This window comes from Schistocerca piceifrons, chromosome 6 (genome assembly GCF_021461385.2).
Source record: "Schistocerca piceifrons isolate TAMUIC-IGC-003096 chromosome 6, iqSchPice1.1, whole genome shotgun sequence".
Taxonomy (NCBI): domain Eukaryota; kingdom Metazoa; phylum Arthropoda; class Insecta; order Orthoptera; family Acrididae; genus Schistocerca; species Schistocerca piceifrons.
In genome coordinates this window covers 239,136,716-239,160,900 of record NC_060143.1, presented here as the reverse complement: position 1 = coordinate 239,160,900, position 24,185 = coordinate 239,136,716, and the positions used below count along the sequence as shown (strand labels likewise).

Genomic DNA, 24,185 nt, shown 5'->3' with positions numbered 1-24,185 from the left:
ATATTGAGCAAGTAATAAAGGAAACAAAAGAAAAGTTCGGAGTAGGTATTAAAATCCATGGAGAAGAAATAAAAACTTTGAGGTTCGCTGATGACATTGTTATTCTGTCAGAGACAGCAAGGGACTTGGAAGAGCAGTTGAACGGAATAGACAGTCTCTTGAAAGGAGGGTATAAGATGAACATCAACAAAAGCAAAACAAGGATAATGGAATGTAGTCGAATTAAGTCGGGTGATGCTGAGGGAATTAGATTAGGAAATGAGACACTTAAAGTAGTAAGGGAGTTTTGCTGTTTGAGGAACAAAATAACTGATGATGGTCGAAGTAGAGAGGAAATAAAATGTAGACTGGAAATGGCAAGGAAAGCGTTTCTGAAGAAGGGAAATTTGTTAACATCGAGAATAGATTTAAATGTCAGGAAGTCGTTTCTTAAAGTATTTGTATGGAGTGGACGATAAATAGTTTAGACAAGAAGAGAATAGAAGCTTTCGAAATGTGGTGCTACAGAAGAATGCTGAAGATTAGATGGGTAGATCACATAACTAATGAGGAGGTATTGAATAGAATTGGGGAGAAGAGGAGCTTGTGACACAACTTGACTAGAAGAAGGGATCGGTTGGTAGGACATGTTCTGAGACATCGAGGGATCACCAATTTAGTATTGGAGGGCAGCGTGGAGGGTAAAAATCGTAGAGGGAGACCAAGAGATGAATACACTAAGCAGATTCAGAAGGATGGAGGCTGCAGTAGGTACTGGGAGATGAAGAAGCTTGCACAGGGTAGAGTAGCATGGAGAGCTGCATCAAACTAGTCTCGGGACTGAAGACCACAACAACAACATCCACATTGTACTAGTACATCTATAAAAACACCCAAAAATGATTCTGAGAATTTCAACGAATAAGAAGATAAACAGAATGTGGTTATAACTCGCTCCAAGAGATCCAAATGATTAAGTAGCCCACATCCCTACAAGATACGTCAACGATTTGGGTATTAAAAACAAAATTGAAAAAAAGCATTTTCCAAAGCTCCTGCAGTTCGTAGAAGTTTATAACATGCATCTCATGAATGAAAATGTTTCGTATATGGTGCTACAGTCTAAAAATATTACGGCGGAGATCTTTCATCTGTGTCTACTGTCGTTGAGGATTCGATCGCAGATAAATACTTGTGACAAGCAAGATTATGAAGATGACTGCTGCTAATTACATTCCCAGTATTTTAAGTTGTGCTCTTAGATTTCTGTCTAACCGCATACTCGGAAATCTCTACATATTCGGAAAAAATGGTGAACTATTTCTGACAAGAAAATATATAAAGGTCACTGTCGGTTGTTTCACTCACAGCAATTCTATATATTTAAACACACAGAAATCACGAAATCATTACTGAGGAAGTGCGCTCTACATGTAAGTAATAACAAACTTTGCAGAAAAATCTTCACTTACACGTATAACATTCCACTTCGCAACACCAAACAACAGTAACACAGAGCTCAATTCTTGCACTATTGTGGAGAGGAACGTAGACTGACTTCCTTGCCAAACGGTGTTGCTTAAGTCATAAATGGGTGATAGTTGGGAAGGTTTCCAATATCAGGCTTCACATAATTGCTTTCCATTGTTACTTGAAAGTTGTAAACACGTTTCGATAGTTGCTAACTAAACCATTTGTGGGAAAAAGTACACAAAGTCACTAGTTACATCAGTTCACACTCATGTAATATACGTAAGCAGAGCTGATGTCTTGATATTTAATGGTCTTTAAACTCTTATTTGCATAAAAAGTAACACGTATTTTGAGAGAATATTCACCGAAAACTTTTTTTATGTGATCATTGACAGTAACATCCTAACCTGACCATATTTCTAACAAAGGACAATAGTCTATTATGAACTCACTATCCATCTGGATGCATCGTCTGGTGATTCTTTAGTAACACAATCACTAAATCCAACGCTAAAACCGCTAAATATGTTTAAAATAACAAATTATAGGTGTAAACATAAACCACAGCTCACCGATAAACAGCACCATACCGAAATCCAAAACCTCTCGGTACAATTATCGTAAAATCGGTGGGAGGACCGTTCGGTAACAGGTCTCAGAATCTTATTGAATAGGATATTTCGATAAAGAACAGAAAATGACGACACTACTGAGATTAACCTACTACACCGATCGGTATGAACGATGCAGAATAGGGTCCCAGATCAGACGTAATTGTCGGCTATGCAGACGATCTATTACTTGTATTCACTGCAAACAACAGAGCTCAGCTAGAAGAGAAAGCCAGTAGAATACTACAAACAAATTCGCAATGGTGTCACAACAACAGACTCGGGATAGCCGAAAACAAAACAACATACACTTTACAGAAATGATCACTGCAAAGGAATCTTGCATTTAAAATAGGGGATACAAACATCAAACAAACACATATTTTAGGGTACATATAGATAAGAAATTGAATCTCCACGAACATATAAGGCTAAACACAGCAAATGCCCCAAAAAATTACATAAACTGCTGAGGCTAAATTCAAACCAGCACAGCCAACCTCACCAGTAATACGGACATACCACGGTGCACTCTTCGATTCACCACTCAGTTTGGCAGCTAGCTCGTGGACACACAGACTGAACCTGGTCACCAACTAAGCATCTGTCAGACCAGGACAGGGAAGTGTCCTGCTGATGCTGCTTGGAGCCTTCGTCGCCGTCACAATGGATGCACTCTCTGTGGTTCCCCATAGATATCACAAACAAAAACTGAATTGAAAAGTACTGGTTAAAGATGTGGAAGCTAGATAAGGCTCAAATGGCTCTGAGCACTATGGGACTCAACTGCTGTGGTCATCAGTCCCCTAGAACTTAGAACTACTTAAACCTAACTAACCTAAGGACATCACACACACCCATGCCCGAGGCAGGATTCGAACCTGCGACCGTAGCAGCAGCGCGGCTCCGGACTGGAGCGCCTAGAACCGCACGGCCACCACGTCCGGCGCTAGATAAGGTTCACACAATAACTGCTGTACCGATACAGACCATAAGTCAACTTAGAAGTTGGCGTTTGGGTACATGGCAAGGTGAGTGGGATGTAATTGATAAGGGGCTTAGACTGCACGACTTCCTTCCTCACAGAAGGGAGCGGTTGAGAATGAGACATATCAATCCCAGGCGCGGCATCGTACATTTCTTAAATGGACACGACCTTACCCGACGCACTACATAGAGAAGACGGGTACCGACTTCCAGAGTCTTCTCTGCCAGCTGTGACAGCTTTGCCAAAGGACAGCTCTCGCAGAGCAACAGGCGCGCGGTAGGCCACAGCGGTGGAGGGCCCACAGAGCGCTGACGCGGCCCAGTCGATACTAGGCAGTTAGTAAACAGCGCTACGCTGTAGTCGCCACTCAGTCTGCTATTCGCCAACTTCCACCAATGGAAAGAAGGAAACTCCAATGAAAAACGTCAATGACAAAACGCAGTGCAAAGGCCAATAAAATGAACTCCTAATACCCTACCTTCCTCACCCTCATATAAAATACCAGCACTCCTTCATAGAATATAAGTGTCCAAACTAGTGCTCATACAGCAGTTAGCAATACACCCTGGGGAAGGCGCTTTGCAACAGTCGCCGAAACGTCGGAATTTTACAGATGACAATGTGGCCTCAAACCCAGAAGAATTTTACTGACTGTGACAACGGCCGCGGAAGCTATGTCTACATTTAACGGATCAAATCATATGGCACTGAGCACTATGGGACTGCCTAAGGACATCACACACATCCACGCCCGAGGCAGGATTCGAACCTGACACCGTAGAGGTCGCGCCGTTCCAGACTGTAGCGCCTAGAACCGCTCGGTCACCCCGGCCGGCTTAACGGACCACAAACAGTTTATGTTCCGTCCTAGCCTGCCGCTGTGAGAAAGCGTTGTGCTCTGCAATGGTACCAAGAACATAACAGTGCGCCAGCCGCAGTGTCCTTAGGTTAGTTAGGTTTAACTAGTTCTAAGTTCTAGGGGACTAACGACCTCAGAAGTTGAATCCCATAGTGCTCAGAGCCATTTGAACCACTTTTTCGTAACAGTGCGAAACACTGAAAACTGTAATGGTAAAACGGATGACTGGCGCTGAATACTATTTCATTTGTAGGAAATGAGACGCTAAAGAAATTTTATTAATAAAATGCGAACCCAGTGACGATGGAGCAACTATGGTCAAATATGTTTGGGCACTGCACGTTTATATAAAAAGGTTATTAAGACACACAGGAATTACAGACATTAGCTGCAAGCGGACATTGAATGAAATCTTTTTTTAGTCAAAAAGACTACCTTTTTTTGGAACTTTCCTGGCGCCCAAAGGAAGGAATGGGGGCAACATGGACAGCGGCCGTAACACTAGGTCTGACCACAATATCATGCTCTCTACCGCAGGAACTAAGGAAAGCGTAGGGAACACGAAGTAGAGGTACAAAGCATGTGAAGGAGACAAGATTTTTCATTCAGTGTAATTTATATATTTTTTTTATTTATCTGTTTTAGGTTTCATTTTATTACCATCGAATACATCAGGAAACCGACGTCGCTGAGAAGAACAGTCCAGAGATCAGAGAATAACCTGTACGAAGAGTGAAAAATGCGTGGATCAACTCCTCACTGCAGTAACACCGCAACGCCAGAGTGATTTAAGAAAGACACTACAAATTAAATTAGAGGAAAATTGTCTGTATTTGGGACTGCGGACAACTGCACAATGTCGTTGATTAAGGTAGTGACAAAAACCAAGTACATTTTTCTCGCCGACAGCAAACAACTGCATGACCACAAAGCCAATCCACGGAGATCGTCTTAGTTTGTATGAAGCAGTCCGGAAAGGGGAGCAGGCGAGGAGGTATCTGTTGGGGAGTCGTACAGGTAATTAAGGCCATCATCTGTCGCATTAAGAACCAGACAATTACCGCCGATCCGTACACTAGGCGACGCTCCTTTGTGTCCAGAAAATCAGCCGGCCACGGTGGCCGTGCGGTTCTGGCGCTGCAGTCCGGAACCGCGGGACTGCTACGGTCGCAGGTTCGAATCCTGCCTCGGGCATGGGTGTGTGTGATGTCCTTAGGTTAGTTAGGTTTAAGTAGTTCTAAGTTCTAGTGGACTTATGACCTAAGATGTTGAGTCCCATAGTGCTCAGAGCCATTTTTTGTCCAGAAAATCACAGTCATCTGGACACAGTGGCAATTGCAGTTGCATGCAATATCCTAGCACGCAAATTTTCAACTAGTCCACACACTACTAATGTAGTGCCACTTGCCGATTATCCTCATTATTTGCAGCATTTCTACGATTCTCCGTTTACCGTAAGAGTTCGATCATTGACGTCTGGCCTTATATATACACAGGGTTGTCCATTGATAGTGACCGGTCCAAATATCTCACGAAATAAGCGTCAAACGAAAAAACTACAAAGAACGAAACTTATCTAGCTTGAAGGGGGAAACCAGATGGCGCTATGGTTGGCCCGCTAGATGGCACTGCCACAGGTCAAATCGATATCAACTGCGTTTTTTAAAATAGGAACACCCATTTTTATTACATATTCATGTAGTACGTAAAGAAATGTGAATGTTTTAGTTGCACCACTTTTTTCGCTTTGTGACAGATGGCGCTGTAATAGTCACAGACACATGGCTCACAATTATAGACGAACAGTTGGTAAGAGGTAGGTGTTTTAAATTAAAATAAATTAAAATACTGAACGTAGGTACGTTTGAACATTTTATGTCGGTGGTTCCAATGTGATGCATGTGTACCTTTGTGAACTTATAATTTCTGAGAACGCATTCTGTTACAGCGTGATTACCTGTAAATACCACATTTATGCAATAAATGCTCAAAATGATGTCCGTCAACCTCAATGCATTTGGCAGTATGTGTAACATTCGTCTTCCGTGATGTTCGCACATGCATTGGCAATGCGCTGACGCATGTTGTCAGGCGTTGTCGGTGGATCAAGATAGCAAATATCTTTCAACTTTACCCACAGAAAGAAATCCGGGAACGTCAGATCCGGAGAACGTGCTTCGACGACCAATCCACCTGTCATGAAATATGCTATTCAATACCGCTTCAAACGCACGCGAGCTATGTGCCGGACATCCATCATGTTGGAAGTACATCGCTATTCTGTCATGCAGTGAAACATCTTCTAGTAACATCGGTAGATTATTACGTAGAAAATCAGCATACATTGCACCATTTAGATTGCCATCGCTAAAATGGGGGCCAATTATCCTTCCTCCCATAATGCCTCACCATATATTAACCCGCCAAGGTCGCTGATGTTCCATTTGTCGGAGCCACCGTGGATTTTCCGTTGCCCTATAGTGCATATTATGCCGGTTTACGTTACCGCCGTTGGTGAATAACGCTTCGTCGCTAAATAGAAGGCGTGGAAAAAATCTGTCATCGTCCCGTAATTTCTCTTGTGCCCAGTGCCAGAACTGTACATGACGTTCAAAGTCGTCACCATGGAATTCCTGCTGCATAGAAATATGGTACGGGTGCAATCGATGTTGATGTAGCATTCTCAACACCGACGTTTTTGAGATTCCCGATTCTCGCGCAATTTGTCTGCTACTGATGTGCGGATTAGCCGCGACAGCAGCTAAAAGACCTACTTGGGCACCATCATTTGTTGCAGGTCATGGCTGACGTTTCACTTGTGGCCTAACACTTCATGTTTCCTTAAATAACGTAACTATCCGGCGAACGGTCTGGACACTTGGATGATGTCGTCCAGAATACCGAACAGCATACATAGCACACGCCCGTTGGGCATTTTGATCACAATAGCCATACATCAATACGATATCGACCTTTTCCGCAATTGGTACAAGGTCCATTTTAACACGGCTAGTGTATCACGAAGCAAATACCGTCCGCACTGGCGGAATATTACGTGATACCACGTACTTATACGTTTGTATCCATTACAGCGCCATCTATCACAAAGTGAAGAAAGTGATGCAACTAAAACATTCATATTTATTTACGTACTATACGAATATGTAATAAAAATGGTGGTTGCTATTTAAAAAAACGCAGTTGATATCCGTTTGACCTATGGCAGCGCCATCTAGCGGGCCAACCATAGCGCCATCTGGTTTTCCCCTTCAAGCTAGACAAGTTTCGTGCTTTGTAGTTTTTTGGTTTGACGCTTATTTCGTGAGATATTTGGCCCGGTCACTATCAATGGACCACCCTGTATATACGTATACACAGGGTGAAAAGAATTTAAACCGACAAACTCTGTGACGTTGTAGGGGACATCAAAACAAATGTTTTTCCCTAATCTCACTTTTTCCTATGAGGAGTATTTAAACCGGTAGAGGAAGATTCCTCTGGTGGCAAATTAATTAAACCAACAGATACTTTTCCATTTTTTTTATGACCAAGAGACAAGAGGTTTACACAACCAAATTTCAATTACAGTAGATTTTCAAAACTGCCTCCATTGACAGGTAAGCAAAGCTTATACCGTCGGATCTTGTTCTGTCCGACGCGCGGAAAATCCCCAGGAGTATCCTGAATTGTTTCTGCTGCTGCTACTATCATCCGGGCAACCAGATCCTCTTCTGATGCAACAGGAGTTGCTTAAACAAGGTTGCGCATCTCTCCCCACACAAAAAAGTCCACAGGGGACAAACCTGTGGAACGAGCAGGCCATGGTACAGGCCCACCTCTGCCAATCCACGTTTCTGGGAACTGTCGGTCTAGGAACCGACGCATACTACGACTGAAATGTGCCGGCGCCCCGTCATGTTGGAACCATATGCGTTGCCTTGTAGGGAGCGGGACGTCTTCCAGAAATTCTGGCAATGTTCTGGAGAGAAAAATGGAAATAGTGCCTGTCATTTAATGGCCTAGGTAGCAGATACAGCCCAGTTAAACAATCCCCAACAATACCGACCCACACAATAACGAAGAACCGCACTTGATGAGCGCTAGTAACTGTGGCATGTGGGTTATCCTCACTCAAAACATGCGAATTGTGCATGTTGAAGACTCCATCACGCCCGAACGCTGTTTCATCTTTAAACAACACATAGGATGGAAATGTAGGAAGCATTTCACACTGTTCCAGGTACCACTGCGAAAACTGTGCTCTGGGTGGATAATCAACTGGTTCCAGGTTGTGGACACGGTGTAATTGCTCTCGAAGGACTGTTCTTACATTCGTTTGATTCGTCCCCATGTTACGTGCAATTGCACGAGTGCTGATTGAAGGATTCCGCTCCACATGCTGCAAGACAGCGTCCTCAAATTGCAGCGTTCTTACCGTGCGACGGCGTCCCTGTCCAGGTAATCGGCTAAATGACCCGGTCTCACGCAGACGTTGGTACTCAGCAGCAAAGCTCGTACGGTATGATGTAGGATACGGCGATTAGGATATTGTTGTTGATAAACCCGCTGTGCAGCTCGTCCGTTGTGGTGCGCTACGTAGTACGCACCAACCCTATCAGTGTACTCACTCCAGGTGTATCGCTCCATTAGTAAAGAGATACAATGCACTACCACACTGGTGATAGCAGTTGCCTACAACTGAAGAGCGTAATATGCCCTCTAACAGCTGAAGATCATAATACGGCCTCTAACAACTGAAGAGCGTAATACGACCTCCACCGGTTTAAATAATCCTTACAGGAAAAAATGACATTAGCGAAAAATATTTGTTTTGATGTCCCCGACGACCTCCTAGAGTTTGTCGGTTTAAACACGTTTCACCGTGTATATATATATATATATATATATATATATATATATATATATATATATATATGGTGAAAAGTGTTGTATACACACACACACACACACACATATATATATATATATATATATATATATATATATATATATATATATATGTGTGTGTGTGTGTGTGTGTGTGTGTCCTTTTGGCCAGGTCAGAATGAACAGACACCACACAAACAAAAACACAAACACACACACACACTCACACTCACACACACATGTATAAACTTGTCTCCTTGAATGAGCAGTAACGTTGCCGTATTCCTTCTTTACAGTGTTACTGGCAATAGTTGAAATCACACCCGCCATTCACGATAAGAGAGCACCGGAATCGGCGCTTAACGCGGTCGTGTTAGTACGGCCGTAGGCCGCTGCAGCCGCATTAGTGTAACGAGGTCTGCGGTAGGCGCAGCTGTCGCCAAGTGTACACTCCAGCAGGGCCGGAGACCGCAGCGCCACGCCTGCCAGCGGCTGCTAATGAAACACTACGGCGGACCGTAATGGGCAGCGAAACCACGGCACTCGCACGCTAAGCTCCCCTCTTCTGCGGGGAACCGCGGCGTAGCGGCTGAACGCCTCGACAGCTTTGTTGTTCAATGGTCACTTCCGATGCCTTCCAAAAGCGAAAAGAAACCTCGGGCAATCGTCTGCGCAACAGGTAAACGTACGAGAAGGTTCAAGCTAGGCGAAGAGAAACTTACACTTTCTTCTTTCTTTCTCGTGCTGGTGCCTTTTCCCGCGGTTTCGCAGGATCGGCACGGTTAGGAACGGATTTGGCAAATTTAGTTTTAAGGGGTGGCCGGATGCCCTTCATGCCGCCATCCCGTACGCCCCGGGACAGAATTAATGTACCCCAGCTGTCTGCGTCTAGTTTAATCCATGGAATAATGCGAACGTGTTCAGATGTCTGCGAGCCATGTAACTGAGGCGCAACGTGGGGACCAGCCCGGTATTCACCTATCGGGATGTGGAAAACATCCTAAAATCACATCCAGGCTGGCCGACACACTGGCCGACGTCGGTAATCTGCCGGGCGGATTCGGTCCGCAGCCGGCGCGCCTACCCGAGTCTAGGAAGCAGCGCATTAGCGCTCTCGGCTAACGTGGAGGGTGAAGAGAAACTTCTACTGAGATCACAAAAATCATAACCGCCAATTTCTCGTCAAAGCTCCATTTTCCCTGCATAGTGCACACACTCTGCGTAGCATGGACTCAGAAACTCACTGAGAGTCTCCTGAAGAAATATGGAGCCATGCTGCCTGTGCAGCCGCCAGTAACTGCGAAAGTATTGCCGGTGCAGGATTTTGGGCACGAACTGACCTCTTGATTATGTCTTGTAAATGTTCCATGGGATTCACGTTGGGAGACATGGGTGGCCAAATCATTCCTTCGACCTGTCCATAACGTCCTTCGAACCAATCGCGAAGAATTGTGGCCCGATCATATGGTGCATTGTCAGCCATAAAAATTCCATCGTTGTTCGGCACCACGAAATCTGTTTATGGCTGTAGATGATCTCCATGTAGCCGCATACCCTTTCCCAACCAATGATCGTTTGCACGTGATGACCCAGTCCTTTCCATGTAAACACCACCATCACCGGCACAGAACCACCATCAGCTTACACAATGCCTTGTTGACAACTTGGGTCCATGACTTCGTGGAAGCTGCGGCACATTACAACCCTACCATCAGTTCTTACCAACTGAAATCTGGACTCATCTGACCAGGCCATGGTTTTAAGGGGACACTGTATGTCCTATGCCGCCAATGTTAAATTACTGAATTTTGTGACCCATTATCTTGGAAACTTTTCAAGACACCAACTTACAATTTTCCATAATTACTGAATCCACCTTTCTAGATGCACTGAACTAGAATTATCACTAAAATTGTATTGTGGGGCATGTTATCTTTTTTTTTTTTTTTCAAACTCTCAATTTTTTGACAGAATTTTGTAAATAAAAGAACATAAAAACAAAACAAATCAGGATATTTTAATTATTCTGGTTCCATATGTGTTGAATCTCACACTTGGCATGGTGTGAAAATTTCATGACTCTGCCATCAGTACTTTTTATACAAAACGGGTCATTTATTGCAAGAAATGTACATCAGAGATATTCAGATTTAAAACCTTTTTATTACATATTCTTATGCAGACTTACATTTCTGCGTCTTTTATGCACAAGATTGCCCTGGCCCATAGTCTGTATCTTCTTCAGAGTCACAATACCCCAGTGTTTGTCTCCTCCTTTTCTTTCTTGCTTTTTTTGTCATTTGCTGACAGCTAACTCTGCTTCGCGTGCACGAAATTCATCCAGTTACCGCAGTCCTTTAGCTATGTTCTGTCCAAATCTTACCCCTAACTTCTCCAGAACTTTAAGTCTTTCATAGTTCCCACCATTAAAAGTTATTACAGTATCAGACACTGCTAACTTTAGAATCATAATGCCAACAAATACATTTTTAGGCACAGGGCACCACACAAAATTATTGAAGGACTCAATCACATTCTGGGTCTTCCCATGTAAACACTTCTTTAGCAGGTCAGGATTCGCCAGATCTCTGCAAAGAGGCTTGATTGCCCCCCTTTACTGCCAAAGGAAGAGAATGTTTATGTGTAAATTCATGCAGGGTGGCAGAAAATTCAGCTTGCCTATATTTGCACCAAGTGTTTGGAGGTGGACACGAAGCATAACATGGCTTTTCATCGGTTGATATTCGATGAAAGAAAGTGCTCCACACAGTTCTTTTCATCTTTTTTGTACTTTCAACATTGCAACACAGTCAGCGACCGTGATAACCTAATATATAAGAAACTATCAGCCTCGATTGCGGTAATGAAACCAACCTTTACCTAGATTTCAGCCCAAATAATTGAGCCTTCTTCAGAAGATACACCGGAATCTATAATTTTCCTAAGAGGGCATGTCAAGAAATAAAACTAAAACTGCCTGAACAGGCGAAGTAAAATTTTAAAACTGCGGTACATAAGTTCTAAGTCAACACCAAGACTTAACGTAAGCTCTGGCGCGCGCCTTGTCTCCATGGACGCTTTGCAGTGGGCCTCGGGAGCTCACGTGAAACTAAGTAGGACTAGATAACGCGCTGAGAATCAACATGGCGGGGAACACTGCAGTTATATCCAAAACCATATACTTATAGAAAGGATGAAAATCTTAAACATGAAGCCTCTGCACCTGGTTATGACTAAAATGTAACAGACTATGCATGGATTTATATAAGTTCGAACACACTACCCCGACTTACACTATTAGAATATATCTGCCCTTTCACAACGAATGCTGCATAACGCACTCATCGTTATTAATGGAAGATGACATAGAACATAAAACAGCGAAACTGTAGAATGTAAACGCCATAATGCAATAATCTCGGTTAACCTGTGCACAGATAGTCGAGTAGTGTTTTTATCAGATGATGTAGATATACTTCTTATTGATGACAGGCACTGAATGAAGAAGATTATCAAGATTAATTTTTTATCTTATTACTAAAATTAACGCGTGAGTGAACGAACAACGCCACTTCATCGCCATGTAATAGAAAATGACCAGCATAGGTCAAATTATGTTTTACGCGTAAAAAATATGGTAATTGCGTGAAGGGACGTGCAACGCCCTTTCATCGCCCTTATACTCTATCTATCGACAGAGGTCAATTTCACTACACGCTACAAAAGAGAATTATCGACTCTTATATTAAGGGCTATTGTTAAACAGATATGATGTGATAAAACGTGCTTGACCCGAAAAGACAACTAAGAAAATTTATGGACACTTCACATGCGAAAACAGCATGTTTTTCACAGGGGAAAATTAAAAAGAAATAAAAGATAGCTACTAATATGCCCATGTGCATGCCATAAACGGACAAGAATGAAGTCGTCTCTGGATTGCAACTACAAATAAATGTAAAGGGAATTATATCCCAAAAGGTCGAGACGGACCAGCTAAACTTCATCTTGTCACCTGAGGCTCCATTTCACCACTCTTGGGCTAGTAACCACTTATATGAATATGACTATCGTCTATGGGATAGATGTGAGCGTCTTAATTATTTAAAAACCATGTGTGCCACATTATGTAAGCACCGGATGTGGAAAGACCACCTGATGGGAATCGTATACCAAAACGTCACGTGCTCAAATGCACACCTGCTAGCCACTACCTTAAGGGATGTCTAAAATAAAGTACATCAAACACCGACAATCTGTGTCACACCGCCACCGAAATACTGACCAGATAATGGTTGGTTATGGGACTTAACATCTGTGGTCATCAGTCCCCTAGAACTTTGAACTAATAAACCTAACTAACCTAAGGACATCACACACATCCATGCCCGAGGCAGGATTCGAACATGCGACCGTAGCGGTCGCGTGGCTCCAGACTGAAGCGCCTAGAACCTCTCGGCCACATCGACTGGCTGATGTTTTTCAGTTGTTGTTGTGTGTGTGTGTGTGTGTGTGTGTGTGTGTGTGTGTGTGTGTGTGCACGCTCGTACATTTACACACAGCAAAAAACCCACACACACAAACCCATATTTATTATTAATTAAAAAATTACACACAGCAAAATACACACACACACACACACACACACACACACACACACACACACACACACACACACATACACACACAGACACACTAACTCATATTAAAAAAAGGGCAGAATACACACATACACCAAACTCATATTAAAAAAAGGGCAGAATACACACATGCACCAGCGTGAGCGCGTGCATACACACACACACACGCACACACAGACACACTAACTCATATTTAAAAAAGGGCAGAATACACACATACACCAAATTCATATTAAAAAAAGGGCAGAATACACACATGCACCAGCGTGAGCGCGTGCATACACACACACACACACAACAAATGAAAAACATCAAACACAAACAGAAGACAGACAAACACACAACAGCAGTTCGCAATATTACACAGCGAAAACATACATATGTTGATCACCAAATGGAAATTGAAAGTGAAACATGCGCTGTGACAAATGTGGATCAGAGAACGCCAGAAATCGGCCAGCTGGAGTTTGAAAACCAACTAATACGTCTCCAGGACCACACGCGTGTTAACAGCGTTGGAAATCGTAATATCGAACGATACATTAACTACACGGAACTTGTGCTACAACGGTTGCTTCCATCCTAAAAAGCAAGAGAAAAACACGAAAAAATGTAATATAGCAGCATACTATATCTATCACATAATACGTTTATTGTACGTATAAAAAGAAACATGTATTTCAGGCCACCGATGATGTTTCCCAAGTAAAAGAAGCGAAACGCTTACGGCAGTAAACCTTCATTTAATTGCATAGACGGTACGTACCTCCACGAATTTAGAGCAACTAAGGGAAAGACGGAAAACATAAAAATGACGATACTGCAATATTGTCAGCAAAAGAGAGACATTTCACTATAGATCTTCATCTTCCTGGTCCTAGATGTATTCCTTCAATGTGTTTCTATTGTAGTTCTTTATCCCACTCTCTCACGACCCTGTTTAAAGCCAGACTCAAGAGAATCGGTGAGAGCCCATCGCTGTGAGGAACATCTTTGTTAATTCTGAAGGTTCAGAAACTTCTCCTAAGAATTTAATTTTTCAAGTTGTGTCTATGAGTGTCTATTCACTTAACAGTGTAGTGTTTTCGTCGATATCTACTTCTTTCACTGACAGAAATACTGTCTGTCTGTCTTCATAAGCATAGGCTTCCTTGAAATCAATGAACGTAACAACTATGTGAAGGTTCCAGGTTGTTCTTATCCATAGGATTGTTTTCAAGTTAAAAATGTGCTCTGGGCAAGATCCTATTTTCTATGACTCCCGCCTGGTAGCCGCCAGTTGTGCGTTCTGCTTGGTCTTGTGTCTTATTCAATGCAGCTTTGGATATAATTTAGTAGGTTGCTGGAAGCAGAAACATGTATCGGTAATTGTTGGTGCCTGCCCTGTCATCTGTCTTCTGTAGCGAATGAATTACGGCTTGTCTCTAGTCGTCCGGTATTCTTGCTTTCCGCCAGCAATGTTTAAAAATCTTCATAAATGATGTCAGGACCCGCTTCCCTTATAGTTTACAAATCGCAGCTAATATTCATTTGATGTATCACGATGTATTTCGCTTTCTCCCACGGAGTTATTTGCAGTCCGCAGCTCGTGGTCGTGCGGTAGCGTTCTCGCTTCCCACGCCCGGGTTCCCGGGTTCGATTCTCGGCGGGGTCAGGGATTTTCTCTGCCTCGTGATGACTGGGTGTTGTGTGATGTCCTTAGGTTCGTTAGGTTTAAGTAGTTCTAAGTTCTAAGGGACTGATGACCATGGATGTTAAGTCCCATAGTGCTCAGAGCCACTTGAACCATTTGAAGTTATTTGCATATGTCCAGAATTTATCTCGAGGCTACATAAAACAACAACATATTTATCAGTGAAGCAATTTGATTGTTACCCCATGGATATTTGGCGTAAAGGTGGTTCTGAAGTTCCATTTTCCTTTTGAGACCACACATATACAAAGCCTACAAAATAAAAAATACCATCAAATAAAGTGCTGTGATTAAGTCAGTTGTATCTAATGTAGCTGTCTGTAAGACGCCTCTAAATCTCCTATTTACTCAAAAAAATGCTGTATTAGTGAATACATAGTGAACAGTGTTCATCCTAGCGCACACAGAGTTCCGTTCAGCAGATATATCCTTTTGAAGTGAAGAGATCAATTCACGGTAACTGAATCCGTAAATAAATGTCAAGGTAATGCAGTTATTGCCTTCCTGTAACACAGCAGTGGACAGCTGCTGTCCTTCAAGCTCCGGTCATCAAAGTCACTCGTTAATCACATAATGCAATTTACAAACAAAGAGCAGCCGTGGAGCGGCAGATAATCTCCCTCCGAGAGTTTACATTCGGTCCTCTGTGAAACATGTGTGCAGCTCGTGTTTGCACAGCCGAACAAAAAAAAAGTATCCTCTCTCTAAATTAACCGATTCGAGGGCTTAATGAAGTATTTTAATGCACAGCTATTAAAATGATGAATAGCAGGCCCCTAATAGCTTAACAAATTTATTTCTCAATTTCAGTGTTTTATGAGTACGTTATTAGATGCCTGTTAGAGCCTTTATTAATTTAAAATCTTTGCCCTGCAGCACGGTACAAAATTCCACACCGAATCTCGGCAACTGCGCGCGCGGAGTATCTTTCGGTATTTATTACGGAACTCTCCTGCATTATAAAATACAGTATCTGTGCTCTCTACATACACAGACTGCTCCTGTAATGTTGTTCAGCCTGGATAACTCACTGTAGAGAGGGACTCGTTCTTTGTACTGTACCAGAAATTATTTCCATTTGTCACAGAAATTCATGTGATGCTAAAATCTGATTTAAACTGTTTGCTAGAAGGAAGTTAAATTGCACATACGTTCTTGCAGTAACGAAATTATACAACGGAGTAATGAGTATGAACCCCAGATAAATCGGGCGTTGATACAACCTACAAGAGTGCAGTAATGCACGCCATGTTGATACAGGGTGCATTAGACGCCATCAGGGTAGAAGATATTCAGAATTGAATGAGTCAGAGACGGAAATTTAGTACTATCAAAAGTATTCTCAAACGTCCTACAATAAATTTTGAGAACGCTAATATGAGGAAACGGCGCAGGAAGTCGTGTTACTGGAACTCATACGAACCACAATCGTTCATTTCACCAGACTGTACTGTTTGACTCTGCTGCTGATAAATTTCTTCTGAGAATGAAGGAACTTCGCAAAGTAGGTTGAAAATTTTTTACCATCAGATAACCCACATATCGAAATGGAAGTAATAAAAACCAATCATGTAGTCAGGATGCAAATGCTAGGATTAGTGGTGCATACGGAAAACTTCAGCAGGTGGACCTAAATTCGTCCAGGTTTTTGTCCATCTTGGCCTTTCTAACCGTGTGTGGAACTCAAACTTCAAAGAGGAAACTTTATTGGTAAACTTCGGCCGCGAATTCCCACGCACTCCGACACAGTTGCGACATTCACATCCTATAACTTGCTGGTATTGGATCTGAAGTTGACGAAAGCAGAGCAATTAGAGACTACTTTCACTTTGATGTAGTGCATGAATTGGTTCCTATAAAAGCCAGATCTTTTAGTTAGCCTCATGGCCTTCCCTCGTATAGAGCGGTCCATTGATAGTGACCGGGCCAAACATCTCACGAAATAAGAATCAAACGAAAAAACTACAAAGAACGAAACTCGTCTAGGTTGAAGGGGGAAACCAGATGGCGCTATGGTTGGCCCGCTAGATGGCGCTGCCATAGGTCAAACGGATTTCAACTGCGTTTTTTTTTAAATAGGACCCCCATTTTTTATTACATATTCGTGTAGTACGTAAAGAAATATGAATGTTTTAGTTGGTCCACTTTTTTCCCTTTGTGACAGATGGCGCTGTAATAGTCACAAACGTATAAGTACGTGGTATCACGTTACAATACGCCAGTGCGGACGGTATTTGCTGCGCGAAACATTACCCGTGTTAAAATGGACCGTTTACCAATTGCGGAAAAGGACGATATCGTGTTGCTGTATGGCTATTGTGATCAGAATGCCCAACGAGCGTGTGCTATGTATGCTGCTCGGTATCATCCAAGTGTCCGGACCGTTCGCCGGATAGTTACCTTATTTAAGGAAACAGGAAGTGATCAGAAACATGTGAAACGTTAACCACGACTGCAACAAATGATGATGCCCAAGTAGGTGTTTTAGCTGCTGTCGCGGCTAATCTGCACATCAGTAGCAGACAAATTGCTCGAGAATAGGGAATCTCAAAAACGTCGGTATTGAGAATGTTACATAAACATCGATTGCACCCGCACCATATTTCTATGCACCAGGATTTGCATAGTGACGACTTTGAACGACCTTGAACCCAGTTCTGTCATGGACACAAGAGAAATTACGGGAGGATGACGGATTTTTTGCGCGCATACTATTTAGCGACGAAGCGTCATTCACGAACAGTGGTAACGTAAACCGGCCTAATATGCACTACTGGGCAACAGAAAATCAACGACGGCTGCGACAAGTGGAACATCAGCTACCTTGGCGGGTTAATGTACGGTGCGGCATTATGGGAGGAAGGATAATTGGCCCCCATTTTATCGATGGCAATCTAAATGCTGCAATGTATGCTGATTTCCTACGCAATGTTCTACTGATGTTACTACAAGATGTTTCACTGCATGACAGAATAGCGATGTACTTCCAACATGATGGATGTCTGGCACATAGCTCGCGTGCGGTTGAAGCGGTATTGAATAGCATATTTCATGACAGGTGGATTGGTCGCCGAAGCACGTTCACCGGATCTGACGTCGCCGGATTTCTTTCTGTGGGGAAAGTTGAAGGATATTTGCTATCGTGATCCACCGACAATGCCTTACAACATGCGTCAGCGCATTGTGAATGCATGCGTGAAAGTTACGGAAGGCGAACTACTCGCTGTTGAGAGGAATGTCGTTAAACGTATTGCCAAATGCATTGAGGTTGACAGACATCATTTTGACCATTTATTCCATTAATGTGGTATTTACAGGTAATCCCGCTGTAACAGCATGCGTTATCAGAAATGAGAAGTTAACAAAGGTACATGTATCACGTTGGAACAACCGAATTAAAATGTTCAAATGTGCCTACGTTCTGTAATTTAATTTAAAAAACTTATCTGTTACCAACCGTTCGTGTAAAATTGTGAGTCATATGTTTGTGACTATTATAGCGCCATCTATCACAAAGCGAAAAAAGTGGTCGAACTACAACATTCATATTTCTTTACATACTACACGAATATGTAATTAAAATATGGGGTTCCTATTTTAAAAAAAAAACTCAGTTGATATCCGTTTGACCTATGGCAGCGCTATCCAGCGGGCCAGCCATAGCTCCATCTGGTTTCCCCCTTCAAGCTAGACAAGTTTCGTTCTTTGTAGTTTCTTCGTTTGACGCGTATATATATATATATATATATATATATATATATATATATATATATATATGTGTGTGTGTGTGTGTGTGTGTGTGTGTGTGTGTGTGTGTGTGTGCGTATGTGTCCCTGTGGTTTGTGTGTTGTGTATGGCCATATGCATACATGTGAAGTTCGTACATTTGATTTTTGAGGCTGCATCCCTCTTATTTCATCAGCAGCAGCCTATTCCTCAGTGGTCAGCGTAGACGGCTGCGATGCGGATGACCGGAGTACTACCAAGGATTTTTCCTTCGTGGGAGGACCTGTACCGGGTGCACTCAGCCTCGTGACTCAAGTTCGGGAGCTACTTGACAGATTGGCAGCGGCTCCACAGTCTGTAAAGTCTGCGAAAGGCCAGGAGAGCAGTGTGCTGACTGCGTGTCCCCTCCGACGAACACCCCCCCCCCCCCCCCACCACCACCCCACTACTGCATCGGCATGACGCCGCAAGACAGAGGACGGCACGGCGGCCGGTACACATCCCTTGGACCTTGAAAGGTGCCTCTTACGTGAGGAAGACATATTTACCAGTTTTAATAAATTATTGTCTCTCATTTATGTATTCACGATAGTTAGGAAGTGCTGTAGTCCGTAGCCGGCCATGAATCGGAGAGCATTTCCCACGCTGGCTGGCTAGGTGACGAAGCGACCATATGTCGCGCATAGTGGGGTGCGGCTCGGCGCTGGACCGTAGCAACAAGCGTCAGCCTGGGAAATATACATGACGGGAAGTACCGCCATCTTGGCACCAAAGTCACCGATTTTGTTTATTTATATTTAATAATTAAAATCATTTATGACAACATGAATACTAGGAGGAGCCTCTCGATGTTTAAAGCTATTTATCATAACTTTGCCTCGTTGAAATTCACACCCGTTCATTAACAAATGCATGTCTTAGTAAGTACGAACTTGATCGGAAATCCACGAACTATGACGAAACTAGTAAGAGATACGGACTGCGCGCCAAAGTCGGCAGTCGGTGTTAAGAGCTCTTCCAGTCTTGTTCGATGGTAGTCATGTTCTCGGTTACAAGTAGTTTGTGACATGAGTGTTTCGTTATTGATCTAATAGGAATAGAAGTGATACGAAGGGCATTCTGAATGTTAATTTCGAGTAAATAGATACTCCAAAGTTGATCGACAGCAATTTCAGATAATTAGCTTCCACCGACGGAGACATCCAATGAGCCAATGAAGAATCTGCAAGGGACGACATTTACGAGAGCTGCACCCGACGACACGACCCACCAAGGCGGATCAAGAAAGGTCCGACTTACACTCGCAAATTTCGGGTGGAAATGCTGACCAGTCATACTGTACGTCACATATACAACCCTCTACGGACTCGCGGATAAGCTGAGTAGTAACAGTATCAGTTTAGAAGCGAGGGGATCTTGCAACCTTCACAGCCTCTCCGTACCATGTCCATCAATTTCTCGAGTGGGTGCTAACGAATAACCGCTTTTGCGGCGTTGAATTATCGAAAAGGCAGCGTCATTGTGCTAGCGTTACTGGCTATTAAGTCTGAAGTGGCAGGTTCGGTTCCCGATGATAACCTCGGATTTTTCTATGATGAAAAGGTCTGAAAGTGGATGCACTCATCCTCTTGAGGCCAAAGGAGAAAGTTCTCGGTAAAGTCAGTATCTAGCAATCGACACATCAGAGTGACATCATATCTACAGGCATGCATTAGAGTGGAGTCATGTCATTATTTTTTTATTCGGTTAACTAAAATCTTATTTGCTAAAAGGGCGTCTACTTTGTGGCTATTTCAAGCCGAGAATGTTTGCTGCCACGTCTCTCAATTCTATTAGGGCTTCATAATTCGTTTCTTCATTCTCCGTCAAATGTCTCCTAACAAGCCTTCAGCTTCATATAACCACATTCTGCTCCTTTGGTTTTAACGTATCCCTGAGAAGACCTTTTTTTGAATCAAATTATTTGAAATTCTCTCCAGACAGCAGCAACAATTAATGTATACAGTACTACACCCCAGCGTTCTACGTCGTATCTGCAAATTTAATACGCAGTTTTATGCCAGATATCCATGGAATACCTACCCAATTACTTCACTTTTAAATATTGTTGCTTTATGTAACTTCCAGATAAATTCCGACCATGTGCGAATCATTCCGTGGGGCACTGATGTCGACGTAGGTTGCAACACATCAAATACGTGATTGACTGATGAATTGAACAGTACTCTCACGTCCACAGTGAAGATTGTTAAGTCTTGGATGTCAAATAAGCTTCAGATGAAACTGATATCAGTGCAGGCATTACCTGCAGTCTTGTGATACTTACGTCAACTCCTGACGCCTTCTGCTCCCAGTTCAGGCCGCCTCCTATGTTGATGAGTGTGGTGTCACCGCCAGACACCACACTTGCTAGGTGGTAACTTAAATCGGCCGCGGTCCATGTAGTACATGTCGGACCCGCGTGTCGCCACTGTGATCGCAGACCTAGCGCCACCACCTAGGCAGGTCTCGTGATACGAGAGTGGACTCGCCCCCAGTTGTACGAGAACCAAGCTACCGCCCAGTTGTACGCGAACCTAGCTATCGCCCAGTTGTATGAAGCCTTTCTCTCTCATTAGCCGAGAGACAGAATAGCCATCAGAAGTTAATGGCTACGAACTAGCAAGGAGCCAATTGTATCAGTGCCTATAGCTTACTAGTATTCAAGAGCGATGTATTCCAAGGAATAAAGAAAAGATAAGTAAAAAGCATCTACATACTTTTCTTCTTATTCATTCATAAGTTCTCATGTTCCAGACTTCACACCGGCTGCTTATTGCTGTGCGTGCACTATCGGCCACAGCGTTAAAATAGCGTGCCTTTCTTTTGGCTACTACCGTGTGGCGTAACAGTCTTGTTACGTCACAACAGATTGGCGACGAGTAAAAACTTCTTTCTGATTGCTTACATTTAATTGTGTCATGGCTTCGCCACATTCTCCAGATGTACTGTCCGAATTTTATCGCTTGCAGAATCAGCAGACGCAGGCGTTACTGGATGCCCTTGGACAGCTCGTCCAGGGTCAACGTGCGCTGCACACCGATGCGGCCGCCGCCGCTTCTTCGCTACCGCTGCCACTGAACGCTGTTGCACCTCCCTTTCGACCATACGTGGCAGCCGATGAGACCTGGCAAGAGTGGTCTCGTCAGTTTGCATTTCACCTTGCTGCCTACGGAATTCAAGGTAATGAGCGGCAGCCGTTTTTGCTTTCTTGTGTCGGTGTGTCCACATACCGTGTGATAGTGAAATTGTTTCCCCGCCGCGACGTAGCAACTTTGTCATACGAGGAAATTTTGTCTGCATTAGATGCCTATTTCAAAGACACAGTTAATGTGGTTGCAAAACGGTATACGTTTTTTCGTACAAAACGTACGGCCGGTCAAACTAATAGGGAGTGGGTAGCAACATTGCAAGGACTTACTAGGGACTGTGCCTTTGAATGTGACTGTGGTCTTTCTTATTCAGATACAATGGTGCGTGATGCAATTGCACAGAACGTTTCTGATGTTCGCATACGGGAGCAAATTTTGAAACTAGTTAATCCCTCCCTTCAACAAGTGATAGACATATTGGATAGACAGGACACACTGGACTGTGCTCAGGAATCTTTTGAAACTTCGCCAGCCGTGTGTAACATTAACCGGCCCGCTGGACGCGCAGCGCGGCCCGGTCACCGGGCCTCGCGCACGGACACACAGCGACCGCCGCGTGCTAAGCCAGGTGTGCCGCGCCAGCCCACAAATGCAGTGAAATCATGCCCGCGGTGTGCTACTAGACATTCGCGTGAACATTGCCCGTCACGCCAAGCTATTTGCTTTTTCTGCAATAAGAAAGGACATGTTCAAAGTGCTTGCCAGAAAAAGCTCAGATCAGACAATCACAATCATTCCAGGCCCTTTGCTTCGCGCCGGAATCGAACCAAGGACACTCAGGCTCGTGGACCTTCGCCTATGGACATTCATGTCGTTCATTCCACTTCGTCAAGTGACACTTTCTCTAACAGTGACAGTGATCGTCCCACAAAAACTGTGCGTCGACGTCGCCGGAAATCACGTCAATTAGCAAGTGATTCTGTACCAGTGTCTGTTCCAATTGCACAAAACAGTCGCTCTTGTCGTCAGCAGGACAATAAACTTTTTGTGGACTTAGACTTTGAAGGCAAAGTGATACCATTCCAGCTCGATACCGGAGCTGCAGTTTCATTGCTCAATCACGACACATACAAACAACTGGGCGCACCTCCGTTGCGTGCCGCAAATGTTCCGCTAACTACATATTCCGGACAGAACATTCCTGTGTTAGGACAGTGCAGCCTTCTTGCAACATTCAAGGGACAAACAAACCTTGTGTCGTTTTACGTTCTTCGTTCTTCTACTGCAGCAAACTATCTGGACGATATAGTGATCTCCGGACAGACAGAAGAAGATCATCTTGCGAACTTACGAACATTATTTCAGGTCTTGCGGCAAAATGGTCTTCGCTTGAGGAAGGACAAATGTGTGTTTTTTGCTCGTGACTTACCATACCTGGGACATGTCATTAATGCCCAAGGCATACATCCAAGTCCGGAGCACCTCCGTGCCATACACGATTTGCCTTCCCCTCAAAATCTGAAACAGCTACAGAGTGTGTTGGGTAAAATTAATTATTACCATCAATATGTGCGCAATGCCTCTTCCATTTCAGCTCCGCTTCATCGCTTACGCCGTAAAGGTGTTCCGTTCGTCTGGACGACGGAATGTGACCGCGCCTTTCGCCAGTTGAAATCGGCGTTGCTTTCTAATACTTGCCTTACGCCATTCGATCCCCAGAAACCCCTTTTGTTGATGGTAGATGCATCGGACTTCGGGATCGGTGCTGTGCTTGCGCACAAAGTTGGCTCACATGATCGCCCTATTGCCTTTGCGTCCAAATTGCTCTCGTCTGCGCAAAGAAATTATTCACAGATAGAGAAAGAAGCTTTGGCTCTCGTGTTTGGTGTTACTAAGTTCCATGATTTCTTGTATGGTCGTCGCTTTACCATCATCACAGACCACAAACCTTTGACATCGCTTTTTCATCCGACCAAGCCTGTACCTCCACGTACAGCGCAGAAATTCATTCGCTGGTCTATTTTCCTCTCGCAGTACCGCTACGATATCTTGTATCGGTCCACTGCTAAGCACGGAAACGCCGATGCGTTGTCCCGTTTGCCTGTTGCTGAGGATAAAGCATTCGATTCTTCCGAACTTGCTTGCATGTTCATTGATTCGGAAACTGATGAAGTGGTCGAAGCGTTTCCGATTGATTT

The 24,185-nt window shown here is 43.5% G+C and overlaps 1 protein-coding gene across 1 annotated transcript in view; it reads right to left on the bottom strand.

Moving 5' to 3' along the window:
* LOC124802615 (endoglucanase A-like) overlaps positions 1-24,185 on the bottom strand; it is a 123,507-nt gene that overhangs the window by 51,414 nt on the left and 47,908 nt on the right. The window contains exon 6 of the mRNA XM_047263501.1: positions 21,183-21,237. Coding sequence (XP_047119457.1) covers positions 21,183-21,237 — 55 coding nt within the window. The remainder of the gene's footprint in view (positions 1-21,182; positions 21,238-24,185) is intronic.